Source organism: Pteropus vampyrus, unplaced genomic scaffold, assembly GCF_000151845.1.
Source record: "Pteropus vampyrus isolate Shadow unplaced genomic scaffold, Pvam_2.0 Scaffold327, whole genome shotgun sequence".
NCBI lineage: Eukaryota > Metazoa > Chordata > Mammalia > Chiroptera > Pteropodidae > Pteropus > Pteropus vampyrus.
Window position 1 is genome coordinate 315,785 of NW_011889108.1, and position 19,854 is coordinate 335,638.

General features: G+C 46.6%; 1 protein-coding gene across 23 annotated transcripts in view; it reads right to left on the minus strand.

Annotated features, from left to right (window-relative positions):
* Positions 1-1,544: 1,544 nt before the first annotated feature.
* The window catches only part of ENTPD6 (ectonucleoside triphosphate diphosphohydrolase 6 (putative)), a 29,904-nt gene continuing 11,594 nt past the window's right edge, over positions 1,545-19,854 (minus strand). For 9 of the 23 annotated variants that reach the window (XM_023522016.1, XM_023522025.1, XM_023522029.1 and 6 more), the window contains 14 exons: positions 18,521-18,841; positions 16,835-16,911; positions 15,783-15,845; positions 14,936-15,079; positions 13,689-13,764; positions 12,978-13,013; positions 11,960-12,048; positions 11,306-11,385; positions 10,580-10,644; positions 8,354-8,455; positions 6,176-6,316; positions 4,168-4,224; positions 2,876-3,003; positions 1,545-2,739 (listed from right to left, as the gene is read on the minus strand). In XM_023522016.1, coding sequence (XP_023377784.1) covers positions 2,641-2,739; positions 2,876-3,003; positions 4,168-4,224; positions 6,176-6,316; positions 8,354-8,455; positions 10,580-10,644; positions 11,306-11,385; positions 11,960-12,048; positions 12,978-13,013; positions 13,689-13,764; positions 14,936-15,079; positions 15,783-15,845; positions 16,835-16,911; positions 18,521-18,841 — 1,478 coding nt within the window. In that variant the 3' untranslated portion in view covers positions 1,545-2,640. Of the gene's footprint in view, positions 2,740-2,875; positions 3,004-4,167; positions 4,225-6,175; positions 6,317-8,353; positions 8,456-10,579; positions 10,645-11,305; positions 11,386-11,959; positions 12,049-12,977; positions 13,014-13,688; positions 13,765-14,935; positions 15,080-15,782; positions 15,846-16,834; positions 16,912-18,520; positions 18,845-19,854 lie in introns of those variants that run through there. The other 14 variants (XM_023522015.1, XM_023522032.1, XM_023522035.1 and 11 more) reach the window with 9 other exon arrangements.

Sequence of the window (19,854 nt, forward strand, 5' to 3'; positions counted from 1 at the left end):
ATGGGGATGCACTGCAGGACCGAGGCAGCTCATTGTGCACCAACAGGGGTGGTCGCTCTAAGTGGGAACAGAAAGGTTTGGGACATATGGGCAGGAGATAGTGTGTGGGGTGTGCAAAGATCAGAGCACACAGGTGCACATGTCCTCTGGGACACATGGGGACAAAATTCTCACTGTATCCCTGATTTGTATCTTTTACATGTTAAGATATACACATGCAGTTACTTTTTAAAAATACTTTATAAACAGAAAAGGCACTCAGTGACATGATTTGCATATTTTGCTGGTTCAAAAATATTCCATGACTTATTTGGCAACCTTTTGGGAATGCTCCAGTAGTTCACTTTTTCAGATGTGAGATCACTAATCTATAAATGGACCAAGTCGATTTTCACTTTTATCTTCATACATCTTTAACTCCCTGACTCCAGAGTTAATTCAGATTGTGGAAGGGGCTGGGGAGACCTCAAGCAGGGATGGTGAGGTGCAGGGGAGAAGTTAATTTTTGTGCCCTTGTCAAGCGAAAGCCTCTAAGCTTTAGTTCTAATGTGGCTTTTCACTTGGGGGAAGCATCTCTCCTATTTTGTCTTTCCCAACTTGAGTCATACACAGAGCTCTAGATCTTTGCTCTAGGGGCTACATTCTGGGGAAACCACTGGGCAGAGGAGAGCTGGCTCATTGTGTTAGTGGTTTGTGTCCTGGTGGTCCCCCTCTAGCCTTCTGGAGTTGGGGTAGTAATGATTACCCAACTCAGACCAGATGACACTCAGAAAAGGGTAGAAGCCTCCATATCTGAGTGTCTAGCAGGCACAGAGCTTCTCAAACATCAAAAGCTTCCATTTGGATCCCTCTCCTGTTTCTCTGCCCGCTGGAAATTTAAGGCTCTGTGAGGTAAGGAGCAAGATAATCCTTTTTTTCTGCAGAAGCCTTTTCTCTCCCCACAGGCCTCTACCATATGTAATTATTCAGTAGTTATGCCTGCTTTAATCCTGCTGTAGCCTCGCTGTGCTCCCTCCCATCAGGTCCCTAGAGAGGCATGAGACATGTGAGCACCTAGCACTTGGGGTGAGGAGTCCGCCCAATCTTTGCCTGACATGCAAACCCCTTTCTGACTGACCCATATATTAAAGCCAGGTCCTCACTGAACACACTGCAACCTGGAGCTTGGCACTCTCTCAAGACCACCATGCCACTGGTGATGTGTGTGAAGACTTACCTGGCATGTGCTGTGGTCATAGTCTGACAGGAGGGAAAGCTCTGCTTCAACAGACTCCCAGGAAGGAGGGGCTCTGCCCTGACTCTAGAACAGCCTGGGCCTCTACAGGGCTAATCACGCACAGGGGATGCCAGGAAGGCCTGATGGGGACCTCCATGTGTTTTGTGGTCTTGATATACTGACAGGAATTAATTGTGCCACCACCTATCACCCCGTTTGTGCAGTTTTTTGTTTAAACTTTAGTAAATAGGGACCTCAGGTGCTTTTCCACCAGTGCTGGGTGGACGAACATCATTGAAGCTCACTGAAAGGAATCACAGAGGAGGAATAATCCTTGTAAACCTTTATTTTGAGTGAAACATATGAGGTTGGCTTATCCTGCATATTGGTACATTCACCACAGATGACTGTGAATCTGGGACCACACTGTGCACAGCATTCAGCCCACGTCTCCCCTCGACGGATCCTGCAACATAGACACTGGAGGGCCAAGTCAGTGTCCTGTGGAGCTAAAGGGGGAAGAGCCATGAGAAAGCAGTTCCAAGAGGGCAGTTCTGGGAACTGCGGTGCCAGCTGACCTGAGGGGGGTTGTGTCTCCTATATTGCTCGGCTGTACACAGCTCACAGCAGCAAGACATATACTGGGGCTCAGAACACAGTGGCCACACAAGCACTGCACGACAGACGTCACTCATGCAGCACAGCCATAAATATTTTACAGTTCACACTCACATTCAGGCTTTCTTGAAGAGCTGGGGCACATGAGGGCCATAAAGAGGTATTTCCCTCAGCCCCTCCTCCTATTCATAGTTTCAATTCCGGCAGTTAACCCTGAGCCATCCAAGGACTGAGGAAACAGGCCTTTGGATGACTTCACCTGTCCACACCCAAGGAAGAATGAACACCTTCAAGTCCAGAGTTTACAGCATCCTGCCCGACCCACCACTCCAGAGGGCATGATGATTCCCACTCAGCTCACCCTGAGGGTAGCCAGGACAGCCTGCACAACCTCCCCACCGACTCTTGGGAAGAAGGTGAAGGTCTGCCCTAGGGGGAGGAGGTAGAGGGTAGATAGGTGTGGGGACACAAAACAAGACTCTATTCACAGGGATGCATGTCATAGCTGCCCAACCCTGCAGATGGGAAAGATAGGAACAATGGGAATGCATCGTCCTGGCCTTGGCATGTGTCCTCTCCCTGTCTAGTTAATTTTCCACCTGGAGCTGAGGCAGGTACGATGAGGTGTTGGGTCTGAGTCAAGTTCCAGGCCTCTGCCCGTCCAAGGGCAGGTCTGCAAGGCTGCAAGGAAGCGGAGTAGTCTCAGCTCGAGTTGTGGCCTCCTCCCAACACATCAAAGGATCCCAAAGGGTCTGTTCTTGCAGAGACAGAGCCACTGTTGTTGAGGACAGCAGGCAGCTCAGCCACTACGTGGCCCAACTCTTCTGTCTATTCAGGGAGTCGATATAATGAAAAATGGCTCCCAGAGCCCAGCTGGTCTCAACACTGTCGATTTTCCGAGTCAGCTGGAAAAGACACAGAAGGAGCAGAGAGGACCAGGCACATGGGTGAAAGGCCAGAGACCACGTGGGAGGCAGGAGGTGGCATTCCAGCCCCTCAGGCCATGAAGGGCACAGGAGCACTGAAGAGGGGAGTCCTTACCTTCAGCACTTTGTTCTCTGGGAAGCCAAAATTTTGGAGCAGCAAGCTGATATAAGTGAGATCCATGCACATGAAGGGGTTGCTCTGTGGCTGGTTCTCCACTGTCCGGCATACTGGGGGTGAGACAGCTGGTTCCCAGTCAGGTTCCTGGTGGTTCGCTCCCTGGAGGTGTGTTGCCTGCAGACCCAACTCCACCCACTCCAGGTGCAACCCTGAGCCAGGCTCTATGCTGGCCCCAGGTCTTCTCTGCTAATTTAAACAAGCCTGAAGCTCAGAGCAGGACAGCGACCTGCCAAGACCACATTAAGAGGCAGGGCCTCAAGGCCAGCCCAGTCTCCACCAGGCCAGGCCTCCCATTTCAGTGTCATAAGTAGAAGGCCATATCTCTGCACCCATGACCCTGGATACCTTTCCCAGGCATGGACTTGGGCTTTCTCGGGAATGAAAACAGCAACAAAGCTGATCCAGAACAATCCACTCTTATTCTGAAGGGGGATGGCCAAACCCGCCAACAGCTTTCCCATAATTCTGCTAAGAACTTTTTCCTACTGAAGAGTCATAAACACCCATGAGAAGAACCCAAAAATGAGAAGCTCAAAGCCATTTTTGGGATCTCCATAGAAAAGACATTCTATGGAGAAACACACTAAGGTTAACTCTTTCGACCTAAAGTTGGGAACAGCAACCAAAGAACAGAATATTCACAAGCCTTCGCTTTACATCCTGGTTGGTTGGGTTGAGTGTGAGGTGATGAGGAGGGCGGCATGGCCCAGGACTGCTGGGTCAACCACCTCTGACACCCTAAGGGAATGTCATATACCCTCACATACCAGGCTCTGCTTTGCAGGGGTCCGTGGTTTCTTCAGATCGGGTGACAATTGTGAACTTAGTGGAATATTTTCAAGGGAAATCACTTGTAGGGTTCCCTGAGTCACAGTGAAAAGGCATCCGGAAAAATGAAATCAAAGGAGTCCATTCCCCATAACCCAAGAACTAAAAATAGGACCCTTTACAGCTGGGGACACCAAAGGTTACCTCTGCACTGCTTGTGGCCACATGATGTGGTGAACCTGTGATCTGGGTCCAGCCTGGTGACCCCAAGCATACTCTCAACTCCACACTCACACCTCTGAATGCTCATCTGATTGACAGAATTAGGAACTAAACCCAGGAATTCTGGTGCCAGTGCCTGCCTGAGTCACAAGTACCACGGCAGTCTATTATGGCTGGGACAGTGTTCCTGCCCCCATGCCCTGGTCCTTCTCACCTGGGTAAGCACAGTTGCCACTTACCATACTTGGCTGCAATCTCAAAGTCTCCGACGACTAGGCTGCCTCCCTTCTCTGCATCTGTGGAGCAAGACCAAGTGTCTAGTCTATATCAGAACTGCAGGAGTCTTAATGCCACTGAGGCCCTCAGGCTGACCCCTGGGGAGCCTGGAGAAGCAGGCTGTATTTAAGGGCTGGCTGCAAGCATGGTTATAAGTAGGGCAGTGGTCCCACGTGTACTGACCATGGTTTTTGAGGTAACTGACACAGCTTGGGGTGGGCAAGTGTTCCATGCAGGACTACAAGGGGGTGGTCAGTTCATCAAGGACTTTAGAGGGGGTTCCCAGAGGAAGCTTACCAGGATCCCTGGACCCCAGACAGAGCAAACTCTTAATTTTAAGTTATAAAAAGTAAACTGGAAATGTTTCCTAAAGCTGTGGCCCTGAGTTCAGCAATGATATTCTGGTATCAATTTCCTAAATGTAGGGAAAAAATTCTGGAAAAAAAAGTGAAGAGTGGTTTGTTAGGTCTTAGAACAAATGGGCAGAACCTTTATGGGGCTCTCCAGGAAGGTGGGGCCCCAGGCTTCTGTGCCATTCCTGGGGAGGGAGGCACCAAGAGCTGTGTCCCAAATTCTCAAGGACAGCAACTGGTTTCTTAAATGCCCCCCAAAACCTCCACATTCAAAAGAGGGTCCTCAGGTGTCCTGCACACTTATGTATGGTATGAGGCAGTTATTCAATGTGTTGAAAGGAAATCTCCTGACTTCTCCTTGACTTTGGATGTTTGCCAAGTCAGTCAACAAATGTCACCATTAAGGGTGGATTCTATTTCTGAATGCAAACCCAAGTGGTTCTTTCAGAGCCCTGTGTGACCACAGAGCGAGTTAAAAGAGCTTTTCTGAACACTCACCATCTCCTGAGGCCACCTGGGAAGATGTTGGTCCCCTAGGGAAAGGACAGTCTGTGGCCAGGATGAAGAGTCTCAGATTGACGAGGGGATATTAAGGTAAGGCCCCCAGCAGGCTGCCAGGCCAAGTTGGGGTTTGGTGGGCCCTAGGCATTGCAACATCCAGAGCTAGCAGGATGGTCAGGAATTGCACATGAGTATGCCCTTGCTTCAGCTTCACAGAGCCAGAAGGAGCCCCTCAGGCCCATTAGCCACAGATTTAGCTTCAGGGGGCACCCCAGAGACCATGTGCCAGAGAGAGGGACCCGGGCCTGAGTGAGGGGTGAGAGAGGTCCCCTTCCACTCAGATCGCCTCTTCCCACCCCTGCAACTCCACTGGCTACCTTCCACTCTGGGCCCTGACAGTGGGCAGCTCAGAAAGGAGACTTAGCTGGAGGTTTGGGTCCCCAGGAGCCAGAACCTGACATCATTGGTTTCTTCTGGGCATCTTTTTATTTACATTAATGCTCTTACCTTTACCACAGGCAATGCATTCTGGTAGTCTCAAGTATTTCATTAGCAAAATTTCTGGTCATGACCTACTAAAGTGACTTCACACCTTCAAGAGTTTCCACTCTCGGTCTGAACACCACCAGCCTTGGAAAACGCAAATGTCACCTCCTGCCCTGACCGTACTCGGGGGTGTGGAGGAGTCACACAGACCCCATGTGCTTCTGAGGGTAACCAGTGGAGTGGGCTGACCTCTCCCCAAGCCAGCCTGGATGCCAACTGGGGACAGCCACATGGCTGCATTGCAAATGGCTCCCTCAGCCAGAGACTCAGGGGCCAAGGCAAGAGGGCGAGGGTCTGAGTCGCACACCTGAGTCATTCCTGCCTCAGAGCAGAAGACAGAATCAACAGTGAATGACTGCTCCTATACCAACAATATAAACTTTGCTAAGGGTCTCAAAGAACTGATTTATTAAAAAGGGGGCTTATTACTTCCTATTTGATGACAAGACATCTGCCCTCCATAGTCAGTCCACTTCTCTTGCCCTGAGGTGACTGACAGCAGAGCTGCTCCCTGACACAGGCTCTCTGCCCAGGGGTCCACACCCAAGTTCCTAGCCCAGCCCATTCTTACCTATAAAGCCAACATTTGCTGCAAGGTCATAATAGTAGGAAAAAGCATAAAAATCCACATCCTTCACTTCTTCCGTTCTGTGCACTTTGTTTTGAAGGATTTCCGACACTCTGCTGGCACACAGCTGGTGGAGGTTCACTGCTGGGCAAAGCAAAAGCGGGGCCAGTGATTAGTGGGCTCCAAGCACCCAGGCCACACAGCCCTTGGGGTCCTTCCCCAGTGACTTGAGACCCTGACATGGAGAGTGAGGCAGGACCAGAACCTGTGTAGACCCCACACCATGTCAGGTGCTCACCAGTACCACACATATCAATAGCACCTTTCAGGAGCCATAGCACTGCTGACACACATCAAGGGAAAGAAACGCTGAGAATGAACGTGGCTGGAGAGCATGGCCCCCAACTCTGAAGGACAACAGCTTCCAGATGGGCCCTGTGCAGCTGTTCTGACACAGTCCAATGGGCTCATGTCTGTGCTGTTTACCCCACATTCACCCTCTGTCAGCCCTGTGCTGAGCTCTGAACATGTGGCATCTTACTCCATCTCATCAGCCACATTGGAAGTGTGGCCTGCACTCTCCTTATGTCACAGATGAGGAAACTGAGGCCTAACAGGCAGCTTGCCAAGCTCATAGGGTTGGCCATTAACTCCCTGCTTGGAAGAACACAGGCCCCAGAATTAAGGGATATGGATGTCCTATAGCCCATGCCTGGACCCAGGTTCCCATTTTCCTTCCCCCAAACCTGTTCCACCATGCAAGGGCAGCCCCATCCAGTTCTCTCTGTGGCTCACAGAGCCATGCCCTTGCCCTTTGGACCTCATTTCCCTCTACTGTTCTGTTTGATCAGCCACACTACCTCCTCCTTGTTCCTTAAACACAATGGCTACTTCAAGGCCTTTGCATATGCTGCTCCCAAAGCTTAGAGAACTCCTGCTTTAGATCTCTGTGGCTCATTCTGCATCTCTTCATATCTTATCTTAAATATCACCTCATGAGGCTTTCCCTGGTTCTTATCTAAAACTGCAATCTCCCTTTCCATTTCCTCCCCTTCCATTTTATTTTCTTTCAAAGCAGTTTCTCAAGTGTTTTACTGCCTGACTTCTCTCACTCCACCTGGGCACAGATCTTTTCTGCACTGTGCACTGCTATGTGCTCAGTGGCTGTAACAGGGCCTGATGCACAGTATGTTTTCAAGTGGCTGAGTCAGAGTGACCTACATGGTCACTGAATAATATGAAACAGATTCGGTCTTTGCTCCTTGTTTCTGACACAGAACTTCTAAATCCCTTATAAGATCTTGAGTAATAGGGGTGAGAGGTGCATCTCCTATTACTCATAATAAGCCCCTTTCAAGCAGACATGAGTTTATGCTAATGAGGTGACTTTTGGTGGGTCCCTAGATGGCTATGGGTGGGGGCTGGTTGTTAGAAGAACCAACCATCTGATAAGAGGGTTGGAACTACTCATACTCAACCTCCAGGGAGGGGTGAGGGATTAGTCATTGAATCACCCATGGCTAATAACTTAATCAATTGTTTGAGGAACTGGTTGGTGTGAAAAATCCACATATTTGGTATCAGAAGTATGACTAGAAACAGCTCTGTCACCAAAGGCAGACAAACCTCATGCCCACATGTCAATCCTGGGAACAACGTGTATTTCTTTTAGAAGACATAAAAGTGCACAGAGTGACAAAGATCACGTGGGGTGATAAGGGCCAGGCTGGTGAGACCCTTTCACAAGGCTTCAGGGGCTCTGGAGTCTGGAGTAGCCTCTCCTCCTGAAGGCAGCATGGGGTGATGGGCAGAAGGAAGGAGAAGGAGAAGCCATTTCTCCATTTGTTCAGAAACGGGCTTGCTAATTATCTTAGAGCCTTGGGATGTTCAGATCCTTCCTCACTGGGGACTTGCTGGGAAATCTGGCCCTTTGGAAGAAAGTATTCATTACCAGACAAGGAAGCCTTATGCAGAGACCTTGTGTGAACTGAAGGATACCAGCAGGCTAGCAAGGGTACCTCTGCCCTGATGAAGTTTACAGAGAACCTCCATTTCATGGACAAGTATGGGCCTGTAAAAGAGGTTTGGTGACAGTCTCCCTGATTTTCAGAGGTCCTTGTAAAGGGCAGGCTGCCACTGTTAACCCTTATAAACCACTGATGGAGGATAAATCTACCATACCTGCTTTCTGTCCTGAAATTCTGTATGTTATTTCGGCATGTTCCCACTCTCCTTTGAAACTCGGAGACAAACAAGGGCTGACCAACTCCTTTCCATCCTCTGCTGAAATAAAAAGATAAAAAAGCAAAGCACAATGTCACTGTAAGACTAGGGCATTGCATGTAGCTGAGACACACGATTCCACTGAGGGGAGGTCTATAGCACAGAGCATTTTAGGCTAGTACTAAAGGCACTGGATGGTTAAGGGAACACAATTCCTTTTTGCCAGGTGGGATCCAACTCATGGAAGCAGTCTAGGTCAGCTGCAGGAGGTAAAGCCTTTATCACTGAGGCTGCAGCAGAGCCTCATCTGCTCTGGAAGCATGGCCACTCCCAGTTCTTTCACTAAGGGGCTTCAGGGCCAAGTGCTGCTCAGTGAATTGTAACAAGGACCCTAATAGGAGGAGAGCCATCACTCTCCGATTTTATAGGCTAGTGAGTCTGGGTCAGGATGATGCTACCAAGTGCCACCATGCCACAAATCTGTGCTGCTCCACAAAAGCTGGGGCCCCATACTTAGTAAAGAAAATGGGGTGTTTGGCCTTCAAGGCTGGCCCAACAATACCACCCCTTCAGGGTGCGTGTGCTGGTCTCCCACCAAAAAGTGGGTCCCTGTCCCCTGCCCTAGATTCTGGCCTGGGCCTGCTGCTTTCACTAATGGAATGTGCAGGACATGAAGTCCTATGACTTCAGGCAATCTTTCTTCCTCTGAGCTGCCAGGGAAAAGTGCAGGCTGCTCCACTGGGGAAGAAGTCATGTGGAGTGCCGAGGTGCAGACGTATAGCCCAACACCCTAAATGCTACCACATTTAGAGATCCTAGTATACCACCCAACTAAAGCCTACAGAATCATGAGATACAATAAAATGACTGCTGTTTGCAACCACTCAGTTTGGTGGGTGATCTGCCGTGCCACAATTTGTCCTCTTGGTGTCTCAATCGGGCACTTGTGTGGCCTGACAAGAATACCAGTGGCCCTCCAGCTACTCTGCTGAGAGGAGAGGGCACAGAAGCTGATAGGACTGTGAGGCCTGCCACAGATAGGCAAACAGGTGCTTGCCTTCTTCTTGTTGGCTAAATAAGTGTTTTCTGGCTCCAGAGTGAAAATTACAGGTGATTCTGAGACATGGATGTATTTTTGGTTTGCAGCAGAAGGGATATTATTGAGGTTAAACACCAGAATTTGAAAGAAATGAACAGAAATAGGATATACATGAAAAACAAAAATTTCAGTTGAATATTCCTACACTGTCAGAACAATCAGGATCTTGGAAGAAGTGGGTAGAAGTACTAGGCTTCTAGGGAAAAGGCCAGGAAGAAGGGGCAGGGAGAGGCAGGATTGAGGGAAATGTGTGTGGGCTCACATGCTCATGTCTGGATGGGAGTCATGAGTCAAAGCCTTTGGGGCCCTAGCTGATGTCATTAGGATAGATAGGGAGATACCAGCCTCAGAGTAGTGTCCCCTGATACCTGAATCAGGACACAGTGTTCCTCTAAGATCTCCTAAAAATTCAGGTGCACTGCTGGTCAATGGGAGGCTTCTCTTTAGCCAGGTCCATCAGTAAAGAGCAGAAAAGGCCTGGGAGTAAATGAGACTTTTAATAACCTGACCACAGGCTTCATCTACAGTCCAACACTAAGTCTGGAGAAAAGGCCAAGCCCCTGTTTTATGTTAGAGCAAGAGAAGATGGAAGGACATTCTGACAAGGCTAGAATCACTGTGAATGAGAGAACAGGTTCCCCAGCCCCATGGCAATAACTCAGAATCACCTCCTTGTGGCCTCTTCTTGCACTATATTAAAGATTAAGGTTCTCTTCAAATCCTTGAAAACAAGCAGACTCCAAATGTAGGTGATGACTGTACACAGTTATTCGGGTTCCTAAAATCCCCCAGCTTGGTGTATCAGAAATGACTTCACTAGTATCTCTTTTAAAAAAATAACTTATAATGTACACAGGTAAAACACATTAGCCTGTGTCCCCACCTGGGTGCCACCAACAAGATCCAGAGCACATTCTTCCACACACGTCCCTCCTGGGCTCCCTGAGTCATGCTGGCAGGGAGGGCAGGCCAGGGGCCAGCAAGCTGCTGTGACGATGGAGGCACAGAGAGAAGGGGCACCTCACCTGAAGGGACTCCTCATGCCTGCTGAGCAAGGAGGGCTCTCAGCACTGCATTCCACTCACCAGGTTTCCCCTCTACACCACCGAGAATCGCCAGCCGCGCTGACATCAATCCGAGCCCCAGGTAGCTGTGGAAAGAGAGCCTGGGTGAGGGGCTGGCCTGCCATAGGAAGTGCTAGCTGCCGTCCTCAGCTCTGATTTCAGTACATTCACCTGGCCTGGATCTAAAATGAGAAAGGAAGGGAGGAAACTTGTGGCAAAGCAGCAGGCTTTTCTGCTTCTAGAAGCTCCTTCTGGGGAGGTTAGGGCATTCAGCTAATTAGTTCAACAAATGAAGGCCTATTATTTGACGGGAGCTTGCATAGGAGCTGTGAACACCGGTGAATGCACCACTGATCTTAATGGCGCACGTGTGCTGCACAGTAAGAATTTACTGAAGGTGCCGCATGGCAAAAAAATGGCCTGGAAAATTCCTGCACAATCCATGGGCTCTTCCCCACTTTTTCAAAAACTTCCCCCAAAACAGAAAAGAATAAGAACAAAAGAAGAAATGTAATTTTACTGTAGGAAAACTGAAAAGGGAGAAAGAAGGGAAGAGGAGGAAGGAACAGTGGAAAGAAGTCTCTAGGTGAGTCCACAACAGGGGTTTCTGGGATCTAGTGTGTCTGTGACCGAATGCTCCAGTCACCACACAAGGCAGGAGTCAGTAGCAAGGAGGAGGCCGAGTAGCCCTAGCTGAGCCATATGCCCAGATGGTCAATCTCTTCACCCTCATTCCCGAAGACACACCTGTAAGAATAGAGCTTGTAGGTCCTATTAAAAATCTGCAGTGACGTCAGGTAGCCAGGTGGGGAGGTCTGAAGGGTGCCCTGGGGAAGAACATGAGGGTTACTACCTTTCTTGCTGGTCTTTCTGGAAAACTATCCTCCATTCCCTCAATTCATTTGAAAGAACAGGGATATTCACAGATGTATTCAATTAAATTAGCTTTTCATTAAGTCACATTTAGCTTTTCATTAGAGCAAGAAAAAAAATAAAACGTCCAAAATGAAAGAAACCAAGTTTCTCTTCCTTATGAGTAACATTTACCTATATAGACAAATATGGCCCAACCAAGACAATTACGAGTAAATTTTCTTAAGTGCTCTTCCATTTAAAACTAAAAAAAAATAAAATAAAATGGTAGGTGAGGTACTGTCAAGGGAGGGGAGGAGAGGGCCTACTTCACATTCCCTGGCCCAAATGGCTCCAGGTAGTATCTAATTTATCATTCCACTGCAGACCAAATTTCTATTTTTTTTTCCCCAGGAAGAGTTAAAAATTAAACTAAGAAGCATTAAACTGTGAGTGGGTCTGGCCCTCAGGAGAAGAACTGACGGTAAGGGCCCAGAGTTACCAGGTCTACCAGCCTTCCCACAGGCCTTGGAGGGTGGAGTTGGTTACCTGGACTCTTGGAAGGAAAGTGATCTGAGTGGACCCTCCGCCCAAATCCAGCATGCCCACACTGCTGCTTCCCGCGGTTTTCAAACTGCCTGGAGCACAGGAAGTAAAAACCAACACAGCACTGTCATGTTAGTAAACAGATGAGAACAGCAGAAAAAGTAAGGAGAGGTTAGAAGCCAGGCCCTTCAGTGGAAACAACAAGATAGAGAAATAGCTATAGCTATTTAAAACTCTCCATGTAAAGACATACTGTATGTTTAAGGGACATGAACAATGGTTCCACTGGCTGTAGCTTTAATTTGAACAAAAAGAAGACAACACTGACCTATAGCAGAGATACTGGGCTTGCCATATCTACTGCTCAGGGACTCTGACTTCTCTGATATTCTTTCATGCCCTAGGCACGCCTTCCCCCACCTCAGCTCTCCTGAGGTTCAGGCTCCTGATCTGTTGTTACCTAACATGGCTCTCCATTCTCTAAGGAGCAAATTCTGCCAGAAAACTTTCTTTTTCATACTTGTGTCAGCCACACTGGTCTTTACCATCGTTACAAGGGCAAAAATCCACATGCACTGAGTTAATCTAAGAAAAATTATTTCTTGTTGCTATTTCCAAGAACAGATGTTTTTTCTCTCTGTTCTACCTACAGCAGAGGAATTCAATTATAAGGTGGTTAGCATTCATATCATATTTAATAGTTGAAGACATGATTAGTTTTATTTCTTTCGGAAATGAGAAGACAAGGGCACTGATGGTTGTTGCTGCGGGAGAAGGGTGGGAGCTGTGCTGGTAGAAACCACTCCAGGACTGGAGAGAAGTACCCCTTTCCTAGCACCTTATAGCTACGAGCTCAGTGCTCACCCTGACAAGCCCGGTGGACACACCCACCCATTCCAACACCCTACTTTGGGCCAGAACACTGCAAAACCCCAAGGGGGTATTTTAAAGAGTAAAAATGAGGCTCCTGCTCACAAGAATGGTATCTTAATTGTTTGCCTTCATGATGACGTGAACATACCTATTAGGAAGTTGACCGTGATCCAGGCTGAAATGCCTACGAGAGAGTCACAAAACAGCATCTGAATCACTTCAGATGTAGTAAACATACAGGACACAGATGACTACTTTCAGGTTTCAGGAGCACAAAGTGACCACTTCTCACTATTCCCAGCCTTCAGATCAGCTACAGAAAGATTTATTCGTAACGTCATCCAGTGGCTTCTGGCAGATTGTTCTAGAAGATACCATACTAAAAAACTAGAATACTCTGCCAAATGTCATATCTCTTCTTTATCATGAACTTCCTCTTTTGGAAGAGACCAGAAAAGAACCAAATGTTCCCCTCCCTTCCCTACATACAAACCAACCCTTAAGATCATACTTAAAATTCAGAGGCCAATGAGGAACCATATTAAGTGTCTCAGGAATGACAATGCAACGACAACACTCTAAACATGGTAGCAGCTGCAGATTCTAAATATCCTTAAAACTAAAAGAATGATTATTTTCAGAAACTTCATCAGTGTCAAGTTGGGAGTGGGTCAAGATGAGAATCTAATATGGGCTCCGAGAAGACCCTGTGAGATAGTTATACTGTGAACTGGAATTCACTCAGCCCTGTTCACCCGCACATCTGATAGGGAGAGCGCTCAGCATGCTCCCGCAGCCCTGCGCACAGCCCGTCTCGCTGGGACAGCCTTCCCACACAGAGCGTTTCTGGGAACTCTACCTTCGTCTGTTCCGTTCATGATGGAAACGCAGTCATCCCCTACAAGGAAAGGTGATGCCTTAAACACTTCTTTCACCTAAATGTAAAGAGAGACATGTCTTTATCCTTTAGAATCTAAACTCATAGTTCCCAGTCAGGCTGTGCTTTCAGCAGGTCAAACAACAACAGAGGCGTCCACTGGTGCTGCAAAGTATAACAGTTCTGGTTTTGTTTTTAGCTTTCTAATCCTCTGCAAGCGCTTTTCATCATGTTAATCTACTCCCTGGGGTAGCTGAGGTAGATGCTGCCCTGGAGAGCCCCATGTTAAGCCACTCTGGACTGGAAAAGCTCTGGGGTACACTGACTCTGCTGGGCCCACAAATGCTGCCCTGCTTTAGGATGAAAGATGAAGAGAACAGAAGGCTTATAAGGCAGAGCTCAGACGTGGGACTACGGCAAGGCCTGGTGGGCACTGCTCCCAGGAAATGATCAAGCAGAGGGGAAGTGAAGGGAGTGAGCAGCTCCGTTTGGGTATATATTTTTCTCCATTTTTGAAAGCAAGTATTGATACAAGGAACTTTAGTACATTTGCACACCCCAACTGCACTTGTGTCCCACAATCCGATTTGAGTGTATAGAGGTAATTTTTTTAAGGGACCTTGATAGATGTGCAACAATTTATCATTTACCAGCTACTTTAAAACAGTAGAGAAGGTTAGGAGGACCATTTTGCTTATAACAGTTTCCTTGACTTGCCCGATGAAAAGTAACCCTCCAAGCACCTGTTAAAGATGGGTTCTTGCAGCCCCTCCCTAGGGGCTGGAGACACCCCCTGGCCCCATGAGAGCCAGTCCTCGGGGGCCTCTTCAGTAGTTTCACCTGGGTATCAAACCAAGAGCAGGACTAGCAGTTTTTCGAGAACAAGCGAGCTTGAGCTGAAGGTCAGGAACTCAGTTCCCAACAGCCCTCTGGCACATTCAAAGTCCTTGGATGGACGGAAGCCCTTCAAAAGCACAATGTTATTTTTAAAACAAAGTTGTTCTTATTATAAAAAGAGTCATTCTAGAAAACATAAATGGCTTTAAATGTCATGAGGAAGAAAATTATAATTCTTCCACAATCCCTCCACCTAAAGGTGAGCTATTAATACTTTAATGTTTTCCTCTTCAGGACCCATACACCTAGCATCTTGACTGCTTGAACGTGGCTGAATATGAGCATTTTCCATTACTATAAGCCACCCCCAAGCAGGAGATGGATAAGATCACCTTTTGTAGCAAATTCTGAGCTTTTTCTCCTGGTAACAGACGTAAGCCGGCTGTGGCCTTGAGGACCAAGGGGGTGGCTTTCCAGAAGTCAAAAGGAATGTCTTGTTTAGCAACGTCCAGTAATTCCTGAATACCTGGAGTGCTCTGTGAACACAGAGTAAAATAGGATCTGTCAAAGCTTGGCATACAAAGTCAAAGATACTCTCCCCACACTTTTGGTTTTAATAATTTATAAATGTTTTTACCTAATTTTTCAAATTGCTAGAAAATAGCAACTCCAGTGGTACTGGCAGGTGTTTTGGGCACAAGGACCAAGTAAGCACAGAGAAATGTCTTTGGCAGTGGAACAAGAGCACATGGGAGAGGCTCCTGCTGTTCCACAAGCTTGGCCACCAAAACCCTCATGACCTCAGATGATTCGCAACTACCCTGGACACACTGAGTGCATACTGGGGTCCCTCATGGTGCTAAAACCCCATGAATAACTACATCAAGGAATCATTTTCACCTTCGGAAATGCTTAAGAACCAAAAATTGGATAAGGCCCTATGTCTGCTGGGATGGGTAAAGACTTAAGTATCACTGGGTGTGTCAACAGGTACAATGTGATGGGGGCAATTTGGCAATGTCTGTGCAAGGGGAAAACATACATTCTTTGTACTCAGAAATCCCAGTCTAAGAATTCATTGGAGAACTGTCCTTGCACACGTGGGTAATGAAGTGCACATAAGGTGACATACTACACCCTTTCTTATACTATTAAGAGGAAAAGATTGGCCATTACCTAAATGTACTTCAGGAGGGGGACTGGTTCTATAAATTCAATATGCATGCTTAACTACAATACCATCCAGCCAGAAAAATCAAAGAAGCTCTTCACATCCTGATAGTACTTGATCTCCAAGTGATACTGTTTAGCGACAAAAGCAAAGTGAATAAAAATGTGCATAGTATTCTATTGTGTGTAAAAGAAAAAAGCCAGAAGAAAAATTTAGATGCATTTGTTCATAAACATGCAAACTTGCTCCTGAAGGTAAATAACTAAGGACACTGAAATTTATCCCACTTGAATGTGTGCTGCCTTCTGAAGCAAGTAAGTACGATTTTAAAAAACCTAGAGCTCATTCTAAAGACATCTAATTTAATCAGGTTTAAACTACGGTCACTCTAGAATCACTAATTTTGATTTTGTTTTTTTAACCAAACTACAGGAAAACAAGGATATGACTTCACTGTCTGAGATCAGGATGCATCTGTGGGCAAGAACCATGTGTTAGTTTTTAATTTAAGACACGTTTGAACCAAAAGGAACTTATAGCTAATTATATTAGTGACTAGCTTTATGAGAGCCTTAGAGGAAATACAGTATCCTGGATTGGTGCAGTTGTAAGCTTTCAGGACTTCAAAAGTACAAATGGTATAAACTTACAAAAATCATCATTTGACAGTTTAATTTCTTTTATACTTATTTGGTTTTGTGAATTTTGCATAACACATTTTCTACTTTGATTTTTTGTTTTAGTCAAGGTTTGTCATCTGCAGAGTAACTGAAACAATAAAAAAATGAAACTTTCAAATAATGCTTTTTGTAAGTTTGTAGCATTTGTGCTTTTGAAATGCATCAAGAATTCTGGTGGCATGTTTACTGGTTGGGGGAAGGGCCTGGTTGGACAGGGTGTATGTGTGAGGGAGTAGGGGCCTGGGGATACTTATGTGCTGTACCGGTTTCCCCATTTCCTGATCATGTTAAACAGTACGAAATATCCCAGGTCAGCACTATCAAAAAATGCTCTTCTGTGAAAATGGCCAACTGTACTCAAGGGAAAGAAAGCTGGCTTTAACAAATCACAGTTAGATAACAAACGTGATGAACAAATAGACATGAAGGAAAATGGTTACCTTTTCAACATCATCAGCATAAGCAGAAAGACCCGGCTGCAGTGCTTTGAAGGTTTCATGGGTCAAGGTGGGAGTTTCTAAGAGAAAAACATGTTTTAAAAAAGGTACAACGATGAATCCGTACATAAATATACAAAACTATACAACTAGGAGTAGCCATACTCTTTAAAGGCTGATCTGAAAACAGACCAATCCCAGAGTGACATGGAGCTCCTTTAATGTTTCTCATTTAAATTCTGCCTCTTTAGTTGGGCTAAACAAGATATTATACCTAATGTTTTGGCTAGAACTTTCTTTTTTAAAAAAATCAACTTTATTCAGATATAATTAGCAAACAAAAACTATCCATTTAAAGTTAAATTTGTCAGTTAATAACTGCTAATTCAACAAACAGAAGAGCAGAGCAGATGATTCCAAATTGCAAATATGAAAGTCATTTCCTTGATTTTTGGATGAATGCATTATAGGGTTCTATATATCTTAAAAATTGAGTGTTTTAAATTATTTGGAGGCTGGACTCATGTGCATACAGCAGGGTGAGTGTTCAGAACACACGGTGGCCAAGGGATGCCAGTCGAATTCAGACATGAAGACCCATGAGGAAAAATAAGAAAACCTTTTGTAAAGACTTATCTCTAAAGATAAAACACTGGAATATGGCTGTTAAAGGATTACATGCTGACATGTGTTATCTTAAACTTAGCTTCGAAACCATTTTTAGAAGTAGACAGGTCCAGCATATAAATATTTAAGTATTATAGTTAAGTTTAAAAATAAAGCAGATAAAAAGTAAATAAAATATGCCACAATGGCTTTGGAGAGAGCTACTAAAGGTGTCTAGTACCACCAGCTCAGTTAAATGCACAGAATGGTGTAAACTCATAAGGCATTGGGGGGACCCCAGCATGAGTAGTGGGCCTGTTGAGCAATCAGCAGAAAACACTTACTGGCTAGAGAGGTGACCTTCACAGCCAATGGGCACAAAGAGGTGCTAGGAAAGGAGATCAAAGGGAGGAGGAACAGCGCAGAGCTAGATAGTAATGGGGGTCTCCCTACAGGAGAAGCCAACAAATGAAGATGCCCAAAGGCCCACCTTCCCTCTTGTCCAAAGCCCTTACCCTGGGAAGCAGAGCTGACAGGGCTCTGGTTCCAGCTCCACTCTCACTGCTGAGGCCACTTGCATCTGTAATCCCTTCGCTGCCTGGCCCCACTGGCAGCTCTGTGTCAGCTTGGGTCCTGGGTCTTTGCAATTTATCTCACTTTCCTATTCTCCTGGCTCCACTGGCCTGAATCTGGGGTTACTGCCTGCCTTAAAATTCATCCAACATGACTTCTGGCCTAAGTCACTGTCCTAGCCACCCAATCTGCCTGTGAATGTTGCAAGGGAACAGGCCACCAAATACACATTGGGATCTCAGCTGCCCTCAGGTGGTCATCAGATGCTATTACAAGTAAGGTCAAGCTGGGACTCCTGGGAAATTGAGATTCCTGGGCCCCAATCCCTACTGAGCCAGCATTGCTGGGACACTGAATTTTTGAGAAACTCCCATGTGAGGCTAAGGCAGGGAGTCTAGCCCATACCCTGAGAAACCACCGTCTTTAAGGGGAGGTGATCCCAAGAGCTCTGCTGTGAGAGACAGAGAAAAAGCAGCACATGGCCAAGGCTTTCTGCTGTTGCTGAAATACCTCCAGGCTGCCAGGTGAACTGGAAGACATGCACTCGGGTGCCAGTGCTTCCTGCGTCAAACATGATGCCGTAGAAAACCTTGTGACCATGTGCAGTAGTCCCCAAGGGACCTTGGGCCTGCTGGCCCCTCCTGGCCCCCGCAGCTGCCTCAGTGATGCTGAAGAAGGCCTGGGTGGCTGAGGCCCAGTGCCACTTGATATAGGCAATGTAGATGAACAGGCACACAAACAGCCCCATGGGATACGCCACCTTCGTCATCTTGAGGTTCCCATTATTTGGTATTTTTCTCATTTCTTCGTCTGCTGAGGACTGTGCCACACCTGCTGGGAGAAAGGGAGGAAAGGCAGGAAAAACACATTACGCTGAGAAGTTCCAGAGCAAGTCAGAAATTCCTGTCCTCAGGGACAAAACATTCAACCAGAAACTGATCTGCATTTTCTCCTGTGGAATCAGAAGCTTCATGTGGTCCTCAAAATGATTCTGGAAGGTGTGATCCCCATTTTACAGAAGAGGAACTGAGGTTTATAAGACTAGGTGACTTGTCCAAGGTTGTAGGTCCTGCAGGTGCTGACCTGGAGCACAGACCCACAGCCTGAGCACGTTTCCCTCTAAGCGCTGTTCCAGATAAACAGCTTTTGGACTCATTCTATTTCAAAAGGTCATGTGTAAATGGTGGCCCAAAACCTTTCAAGGTAAGAGGAACCTGTATCTGATCTGTTCTTTCAATTCCCACTTTTTCTCCCAAATAGTAATTTACTTTTCAAAAGTGTTAAAATCCTGTCCTTTGGGAACTACAGAGAGCCCTGGACAAATCTGAGAAACGCTGCTTGTTTCCCAGGAAATTTCACAACAGATACCGCTTTTTATTCATGTAGCATATTCCTGCCAAGATAGAAATAATGACCATGTGCTTTCAAAGTCTATAAAAGTTATACCCAAGCAGCAAAACAAACTAATTCAGCACCATTAATTTTGGTTCAATGCACCCCAAAATGGAAGCATTTGTTCAAGTTTTATTAGCAGCTTCTAGCTCAAGGCGCTATGTGGGAACATGAAGTTTCAAAGGACAGGAAGTCAGGTGCCTGCTTCTCAGGGCACTCCTACTCTTGGGGAATGTCTGTCTGTCCATCTTTTACTCTCTGTCAGTTGTGGGAAGTACAGAAGACACTCCTAGTGGGAAGGAAACAGGAAAGAGCTGGCTTGAGAGCAGGATGTGGGTTTAGGTTATGCCTGCGGCAGTGTGCGGTTGTGGGCAAATTATGCCCTCACATGAGACTGGTCTCATCTGTAAGGTGGGGCTGCTCACAGGAAAAGCTGCTTCATGCTGCTGTTT